Raw genomic sequence first — 9,394 nt, 5'->3', positions numbered from 1 at the left:
AGGGTCTTAGGACAACCTTACTATGATATATGGTGTGCCATCCCTTAGATATACTGCACTGAAACTCGGTTTTAGTAATTATATAGGTTATAAGATAATTAAGAGGGGAAAAAAGGAAATATAATAGGTAAAAGAAAGAATTTTAGTAAAAAAAAGTGTGAAAAGGAGAAATTTTAGTGTAAAATTGTGAAAACCAGAAACGGATACTCAATTTTCATGTAAAATCCCACGGACACTCAGTATCCATTAAAATACTCAGTTTCCGCAAAGTAAAAAATCACACGGAAACTGAATTTTCGTGTCATTTCCCTTCCTTACAAGGTATATTAGATGTGATCACTCTTTTACTGTAGCTAAAGGATATCGCGACACTTAATTAAGCGACATGAAAGACTATAATGATTTGATTTTTCTATAATTAAGCTATAGTGAAGCAAAATCGCTTACCATGGTGTCTGGCCTTAGAATACATTGTGCTCGTGGAGTATATTTTACTGGAGATGTGAAATCGTTTTAATTCAAAAGCTCCCTTTATGCAACGAAATCAAGTTTCTCGTATTAGTATAGTCAATTCTTTAGGGATCCATAACAACTTTTCGAATTTAAGGAAAGACCAGTATAGTTGATGCTATTGTCATATGATGCATGAGTAGATCAACAGTTCGACAATGTAAGTCATATTTAAGGAGTTGTAATAAGTTGCAGAAACAAGATTCCGCACAAGTACACGACAGTATTTTCGAAGGGCACAATTTCAAATTACTTGTGTACTTTAGACCAGTGCATCCATAATCAATAAGTTGCAACTTGCTGGGTGTAAACCAAGTCCAACTATATGACTGGATCAGGCCCAAGTTGCAAATCTTAAACATCCTTCAAAACATCCTGCCGTTTAGAAAACGGGTCGCGAGTTATAACCCCAAAGCTATCACTATCTATATACAAAAACTCCAACAAAACAAATTGTTTACAAAAACCCCAATCAACATAAACTGTCCATATTATCTTTCTAGTTTAAATCACCCAAAAAAAAATCAACCTCACCTTTAATTTTTATTATATTCTCACCACCAACAACAACAAACCACAGCAGCACCACCACCGTGCCACTACCACTGACCGCCACCGCCTCCAGCCACCGCTGCCGCCACCGCACCACCACCAGCACCACGACCGCCCACCGTTACCACCACCGCCGCCTCCACCGACCACCGCCGCAGCCAACCACCTTCGTCGCCACCAGCCACCACCATCGTCGTTGACCACCGCCGCCACCACCACCACCGCCGCCACCACCACCTCCGCCGCTACCTCCGCCGAATATCATCGCGCCACAACCGCCGACCGCCACCGACCACCACCGCGCTGCTGCCCCCACCACTGTCGACCACCACCGACCAAAACCAGCACCACCACCAACACCTTCCGCACCGTCACCAGTATCACGACCGCCCACCACCACCGACCAAAAATTAGATGAAACCAATTTTGGTTTCATCATAAATACGATGAAATCGGTTTTGGTTTCATCATAAATACGATGAAACCATAATTGGTGCGAACTGAGTGTCAGCCTGCAACAAAGTGAACTAATATCAGCAAGCAGTGATACAACTTAAATACTCAAAAATGAACAAAAAGTAAATTCTCAATAGACAATCCAAAATCAAGTTGATCACCAATCCAAAGATAACCTAAAAAAAGTTTCATCTCCTCACATATAGCCACAATCTTGCAAATTCATCGTCTAAAGTCTGAACTATCAAACTAACAAAACTAGCTAGTGCATCAATTTTATTTCTAAAAAGACATTTTGGATTGTGCTTACCCACTCTCGTGCCGGAGCAACGTTATTCTCTAAATAATAATGCGACGACTCAATTGTCGGAAGAATCCCAGGCACTCCATTACCAGGTTGACCAAACGCAGCATCCGGCATCTTATCATCTCCACTTTTATGTCCAAAATTGACATCCAACAGAGCAAGTATCCCACTCCTGAGCCTATATACACATACAAAAACTAACCATTTTCAGGTCTTTTCTTCAATTTTATGTAACAAATCCTAGCATACATCTAATCCATTATCAAACAAAACAACAATTCAAACTCATAAACAAAATTCAATTTAAGTAAGGATAAGATTAGATGGAACCAATTTTTGGTTTCATCATAAATACGATGGAACCAATTTTTGGTTTCATCATAAATAATATGAAACCATAATTGATTTCGTCAGAATTCAACTGCAAGAAAAATTACAAACCATGGTTCATTCTGTTTGACCACACCAATAGCAATAACCTGTGTTGGCTTATAAAAAGAATAACTTGAAATTTGGTGTGAAGACCAATTTTGACAAATCCAGTTTCAATTCATACCAATTTTCAATTTCATTTTCAGTTGTTTGTAACGGCGTTGCTTGTTATTAGTGGTGGTGAAGAAGGAGGGTGGTGGTAAAAATTGAAGAAGGAGAAGTTAAAGTAAATTTAGGGCATGAAATTGAAGAAAAAGTTAAAGTAAATTTTGGTTGGTTTTTATAACCTGACTCATATTTAGATGTATAGATCCAATTGCAGTCGTTCTGGATGACTGTGAGAATCGAGAAGGACTAGGTGGCACTCGAAATGGGCTGGCTGGCACACGAATTGGGCTGCCCGGAAATTTTTCAGAAGCAGTACTTGCTTCTGGTGAGGATGCTGAATCTAATGCAAAAAAAAAAAGTGAAGTATTGGTTAGAGGATTTAAAGAGTCTGAATTGACGTAAGTTGATTTGAATAGTAAAAACCAACCAAAATATCTTGTAACAACGCAACAGAAGTGTAACCTAGTGTAATTAACGATCCTATTATTGGAATTTCATCATGATAGATTCAAGGTTTTCGGCGGAGTATAATAAACAAGATGACACAAAATGTGTTTTGCCTGTGACCCAACCAACCCAAACTCTGAAAGTTTGTCTTGAGTGTTCACAGTGGAACCATATCCATTTGCACATTTTTACTTGTAATTTTTGAATCCTAGTCGGAAGCTCATTTCACAATGAAAGCATGTTTGGCCTATAAAATGTCCTACACCACAGGTTGAATCAGCGACAACAACTCATGCATACAAGACGAAAGTAACACTATAAAAGGAAAAAAAACAGTTTTGACTCACTGGCACTGTGCTCCATGGCAAGGTTAACTTCAGATATATCCTTCTTTTTCGCAAACCACCATGGACAAATCATACTGAAACACAGAATGAAAATCCCAGCTACTGTCATCACTAGCGTTTCGGGTGGTTGCCAAAGACCATTTTAATTTGAACTCACCAAATTTTTCTTCTTTCGGGGGACTACTCAATTAAAGATATGTCTTTTCTCCAAGCCCTATGTGGCAAAACTCCTGCCAAGAACACAGAAAATATACCAGCAACCATATTATGAGCTCCAAAACTAAAACAATGAAATCGAAAATTGAACCCTCCTGACGATAATGTTTCATCGGGCGCCGCCTACTATGATTTAAAAGAGCAACAAAGTAACCGATTCAAGATGTTGTGATCCTAGAGGGTAATAAGACTAGTTCAAATTGAATAAGTAGTCACCAAGCTCTAACTGGTATATCAATTGTTGTGTGGAATTTGGTAAATCTAGAAAATCTAAAGCTTAAAAATTTACCACAACTATGTGAAATGAAAATCAAAATCCAAAAAACCAAATCAAACAGACACCAAACCTAGCTCAAATCCTCTATCTGTCTCCCTCTCTAAGCAAATTGAACAGTACAAAAACTATTCCTTTTATTCATTTCTACAAACTCAAAAATGAAATTAGGATGAACCTAATGGAATAAAAATCTTACCTTCATCAAAATCATGCCAGCATCTTAGAATAAATGATGGTACACATTCAAATTCAATTAGATTCAATCCAAGCCAAAGTCTTGATTGGAAATCTTGAGACGATTTGTGTCTGTAAAGGTATTTTTAGGTGGGATATGATTGATCCAATTCCTCGGACCCTTGTTAGGAACATCACCACTTCATCATCCCTTCCTTGAAAATTGATCTCAATCATCAGTTCGTCACCAACCTATCTCTGTTCTTCTTGTTCTTCAATTGCAGTTACAGTCGCAACCCTAATTTCAACAACTTCTTCATCTAATCTTATAGAAACATCGCAACATCACCAGATCCACCTGTGTTTCTTTCTGAATTTGAAGATGAAACTAGTAGGGTTTTGATTATAGTTGCTGTGAGGTGGAGAGGAGTTGGGGATAGTGGTGTTTACGGTGGTGGTAATGGTGTTTGTGGTGAAGGAATTGAACGAGGCAGAGGAGGGTGGTGGTAGTGGTGAAATACGAAGGTGCAGTAGTGTGGTCGGGGGAGAATAAAGTTGTTGCTGGTGTTCGTGGAGATCTATTGTTGCTGCTGGTGGTGATTGTGGTGCGGAGAAGGAGACGAAGAAAGAAACGAGAGAAGAAGAAGAAGAGAATGTTAAAAGGGTATTTTTGGCTTTTTTTTAACAAAAACTAAATTTACTCATTATATTTTGCTACGGGGTTTTTGTGTCACTTTTTAATCAAATGGTTTTTATTTATTAAAAATAATATGTCTGGATTTTTTGTACCACAAGTTTGGTCATCTTGGTGTTTTATGACTAGTTTTGTTTAGAAAATAACAATCCTTCTCGTTCAAGTTTTAGGGTTCGCATACATACCTGCGAACTAAGGTATTGAATTCTCACGATCGCTTCTTCCACCGTCTGCTTTTCTTTCTCTGCTCAACCAATATTTCTTAGTTTTCTTTCTTTTTAAATTTTTTTTTAATCATGTCGACTTCAAAGATGTTAACCTTGAGGAGTTCTTGTTGGAAAACGATTAATAAAAAAATAATTTTTTAAAGTTTTAATAAAAAATTATAATTTATTGTTTTATTTTGTGAATGAAACTTTTTAGTCCCACATCGTGGAGTTTCCAATTTTTAGTAGTTTTAAGAAACTATATAAAGCTTTTAGTCCCACATCGGGGAGTTTTTCTTCTTAAGTTGTATTTGTCAATTATATAAAGAAATTCACTACTTTTGTAAAATCTATGGGAAAGGGGTTGCTCTATATTTTAGAGGGACCCCTAAGGGAAAATATTTTATAGCGGTTTTTAAGCATTCGCGATTTTCCTTAACGGTTTTTTCGGAGTTGCCAAGCTCAAGTTGAGCATCTACTACATATGCTAGTAGTAGGTGTATTAGGGTGTTTTATCCTGGAGATATCCGTCCTGTGAGGGCTATAGCATCACTCTTGAGTGTAGCCGGGCGCTAATGTCTTAAGGACAGCGTGTTGAACACGTGACTCACTCTATTTTCCAAAGTTTTACCTTGTGTTGTTGCGGAGATACGGGGAGCTTGTTCGTTTCGTCAAAGCAATCACTTCCATTATAAAGGAGCTAAGTATCAATAACTTTTGCTTATTTGATTTTTCTTTGTTTTTGATTATTGCACCCAACAGTTCTGATGGAACTTCTTTTGATGTTGAAGAAGTTGTTGCTCTTCAATCTCTAACCATTAAGCATATGATTGAAGACGATTGTGCTGATAACGGGATTCCTTTACCCAATGTAGCAGGCAATACTTTGGCTAAAGTTCTTGAATATTGCAAGAAACATGTTGATGATATTCCTAAAAAGGATGATGGTAAAGCTGAGGATCCAGAGCTTCAGAAATGGGACGCGGAGTTTCTTAAAGTCGATCAAGCTACATTATTTGATCTTATTTTGGCTGCAAATTATCTGGATATTAAGCACTTGCTAAATCTGACTTGCCAGGAAGTTGCAGATATGATCAAGGGAAAGACACCGGAGGAGATCCGCCAGACGTTCAACATCGAGAATGACTTCATCAAAGAGGAAGAGGAGGAAGTCAGGAGGCAGAACCAGTGGGCTTTCGAATGATTTGAAATAAAATTCAACTTTGTGCGCATGGTTGTTTTTTTATGTTTTAGACAATTTTATTTGATTCAAGTAAGATTTCAAGTGCTTTAGGGTTAACTGCAGGTGTTTTGTTCTTGTTCTAATTATGATTAGAGATTTTATTTATAATATCTTGAATTGGGATGAATTACTCTTTTCCTTCCTGTTACCTGCTAGGCTCAAATCTTAACGTGCACTTGACTATTCCTAGCTAGTACAAATTATATCTTAGAATATAGATAGAAAATATTATTTGGTGCACATAGCGCAGCTGAATTTGATTGGTGTCTAATTTGAAACAAAAAGCTTGATTAGGAGCATCCGCTGCTTGGTAGAGAAGAAAAATTGTGTTTGCAAATACTCACAGGTCTTTGACAAAGTGGGCACTTGGTGATGGGTCAGATATTAGTGTTTCGGAGGACATTTGGTTTGACACCATCCCTTTGAGTACCCTCTGTGATTCCTGACAACGGGAAATATTCCTATTGCTTGTGTTTTCTAGATATGATTAACATACTAGAGTTGCATTCTCTATTTTTCTTAATAAGCAAAACCAAGTCAATCGAGTACAATATTAAAATTTGATTGTTACAACAAATTCATGCAGCACTTAATTGTGCAAAGAAATGTAAGCAAATGCAGCTAAAACATTTGGCTAGTTCTTTTAACTTCTCTATTAGAGCCTTCAACCCACAACGAATAAATGATCCAACAACCGACGCTTTGGCCGAGTGGTTAAGGCGTGTGCCTGCTAAGTACATGGGGTTTCCCCGCGAGAGTTCGAATCTCTCAGGCGTCGGGAAATGTTCTTTTAAATTTTTCCTGTAATAAAGGTGATATTGACGTTCATTGTATGCATCCAATCTTGATGAATTTTTCCTGTAATCGTTGTATCAAATATCTCGTCAGATTCATTTGGAAACATAGATGTTGGGCTGTTTTCAGCAGTATAACACCCAATCATCGAACTGTCATACATCAGATAAACTCTTACAGGGCACAACATCATTTAGATACATCATTTGTTGCTCATGATCAGTATCATTTACAGAACTACAACTTACATCTGCCTCGGGTTCCTCCTGGTATTGGTATTATAACTAGAAATTTTGCAGGGGCCTATGTCATGGGAAGAGGAACATTGAAAAGAGGTATAAATGTTGAGCAAGCTGAAGTCTGGGCTATGTTAGAAGTTATGCAAATAGCAGCTTCAAATGGCTGGTCTAATGTCATTTTTGAGACAGACAATCTGAGTATCAGTAACTTTTTACAGCGTCAAACTAGTCTTTGTCAGTGGCAGTGTTTACCTCTTCTTAGAAATTGTGTTAATATGTGTAATAGTTACCCTATGTGGTCTTGTGAGTTTGTTTACAAGTCTTGTAATAAAGCTGCAGATGCTTTAGCAAAGACAGCTCGAAAACAGAATTTATGTGGGAAGTGGTGAGGTTATCCACCTGACTTAGTATTTCCTTACATAAATCATGATGTAAGTAATATGTTTATGTAATATAGTTTGGCTTTGTTTTAAAAAAAAAATCGTCAGATTTTCTCAGTTACACGCATACTCTATGGAGATCTCCTTATTTTGAGGTCCCAAAGTTTTGGGGTGATCTTGATTTGTTTGGTTTAATATTTTGAACCAACTAATCACCCCGGCTTGGTGCGTTTTAAACCAGAATAATTTGATTTGTGTGGGGAGGACATTAGGATGATAAAATCCCGTATAAACTAGAACATTTCGCATCGTATTTCAAGCGGCATTTTTCCACAACGGTGGGAAGACTTCCCGTCAAATATAAAAATCTTGTTGTGTTGTGCATAATAGAAGAGAAACGATGGAAATGAAAAAACATTATCGAGTCAAGTGATGGGCAGTTGCATTTTCTTCGGAGACAAACCTGTAAGGTGATGAGTGAGAGATATCCACATAAATGTGAGTGGATTGACGGCTGATAATAAATTTTTTAACTTTTTAGAATTTCATTTTGATCTTCACCATCCATATATTTGGAGCTAATGGTGGAGAAATTAAGTCAGGAAATGCTCCCGAAAAAAAATTATCATCTCTCTTTAAGTAGTTACCGACATCTTTCCTCTAGTCTTGGAGGTAACTGTGAGACTATATGTGGGCCTGTCTAAAGCTCCGTTTTGGATTGTTTTTTTTCAACCAAAAGCACTTTGTAACAAAGTTGTATCAAATTTTTACCAAAAATTGTGTTTGGTAAATTCTTTTCAAAGTGCTTTTGGAGAGAAACACTTTCATTTTAGGCCTGCTTTTAAAAGCTACTCAGCACTAGCTTTTAAAAGCTGGAAAAGCAGAAGTTGTGGACCCACATATTCAATTTAATTGATTCTCTATTTTAACCTTGTTAATTTATTATAAAGACAAGTTTTACCCTCAAATATTGTACATTTAACATTATATTTCTAAATTTTATTTTATTTCTCCTTTCTTTTCATTTTTTTGTTTAATATAATAAATATAATAATAATTAAAAATTATTATTTGAAATAATAAAAAATTTAATAAATATTAAAATAATGATATTTTCTAAGCAAACCATAATAAAAAAATTATTAAAAATATATTATTTTGTTTCTTTAATTAGGAGATAATAATTTTTAATCATTATACAAAGCTTTTGGTTGGTAACCTGGCAACAAGCTGGGCTCCAAATATTAAAAATAAAATAAAATAAATATCACTTATATTTTACTAAATATGTTAAAATTAGAAATATAATTTATTATAATAAAATTGTATTTAAAACTAGTTTTTGAAAATATGTCTATTTTCGTCATTAACTACATCACCAGCACTTTTAAATACCAGTTTACCAAACAGAATTTACAGTTTGTTAATTGCACAGTGCTTTTTAAATTATAGTTTACCAAACGTCATGCCGATTTATTTCCACAACACATCACAACAACGCACAACACAATACAACAGAAAAGCGCTTTTCTGTAATTCACAGCAATACCAAACTACCCTTAACTATACTCTATAGACTTTAGACTAGTCAATAGTCAAAAACCCAACACATACTCTGGACATAAGAATGTAACTAACAATATGTAAAATCTGGAAGGATTGTATGACATTGTTACGGTGACATTATCGTGATATGGTGACGTTATTTTTATACAAAACTCGAACCAAAAATAACCTGGCTAAATTGGGGCCTAGAATGGATAATCCCTTATCCAATTATTTTACTAAATGATAAAACTACCCTTGATTGATTAGTGCTAATTTTGGAGATTAAATGATGTTCAATCAAGTTAACCCTGAAATCAACTGCCATTAATTCATCACCAAAACTTGAAAAAATTTAAAAAAGATCAAAACACGATCCAGAATCGGTTGATGTTAGTGCAGTTGTAAACCGATCTGGGTTGAGTTTTTTCAAAGGATAAAGTAAACCCAAAATCGGATTTTTATA

At 36.0% G+C, this 9,394-nt stretch overlaps 1 protein-coding gene and 1 non-coding gene across 4 annotated transcripts; both read left to right on the top strand.

Annotated features, from left to right (window-relative positions):
• The first annotated feature begins 1,680 nt into the window (after positions 1–1,680).
• Positions 1,681–5,930, top strand: LOC113338136 (SKP1-like protein 1A). 3 transcript variants are annotated; one of them, XM_026583646.1, is made up of 3 exons: positions 4,817–4,833; positions 5,317–5,328; positions 5,489–5,930. In XM_026583646.1, exons 1-3 carry the CDS (start codon positions 4,817–4,819, stop codon positions 5,928–5,930), a joined length of 471 nt encoding a protein of 156 aa, XP_026439431.1. The 3 variants fall into 3 exon arrangements, with proteins under 3 accessions (XP_026439432.1, XP_026439431.1, XP_026439430.1); XM_026583647.1 differs by lacking the exons at positions 4,817–4,833; positions 5,317–5,328 and adding an exon at positions 1,681–1,703; XM_026583645.1 differs by lacking the exon at positions 5,317–5,328 and having other exon boundaries at positions 4,817–4,846; positions 5,487–5,930.
• A 735-nt stretch (positions 5,931–6,665) lies between these two features.
• Positions 6,666–6,747, top strand: TRNAS-GCU. The gene has a single exon. It is a non-coding gene; the product is annotated as a tRNA-Ser (tRNA).
• Positions 6,748–9,394: the final 2,647 nt, after the last annotated feature.

Source organism: Papaver somniferum, unplaced genomic scaffold, assembly GCF_003573695.1.
Source record: "Papaver somniferum cultivar HN1 unplaced genomic scaffold, ASM357369v1 unplaced-scaffold_18, whole genome shotgun sequence".
In the NCBI taxonomy this organism is placed as follows: domain Eukaryota; kingdom Viridiplantae; phylum Streptophyta; class Magnoliopsida; order Ranunculales; family Papaveraceae; genus Papaver; species Papaver somniferum.
This window is presented reverse-complemented; position numbering and strand designations above follow the sequence as displayed.

Bases quoted from the DNA above. Each gene is read 5' to 3' on its own strand.
- LOC113338136 (XM_026583645.1), top strand. From the start codon at position 4,817: ATGTCGACTTCAAAGATGTTAACCTTGAGG. The intron at 4,847-5,486 runs AGTTCTTGTTGG...ATTGCACCCAAC, and splicing joins CAAAGATGTTAACCTTGAGG to AGTTCTGATGGAACTTCTTT.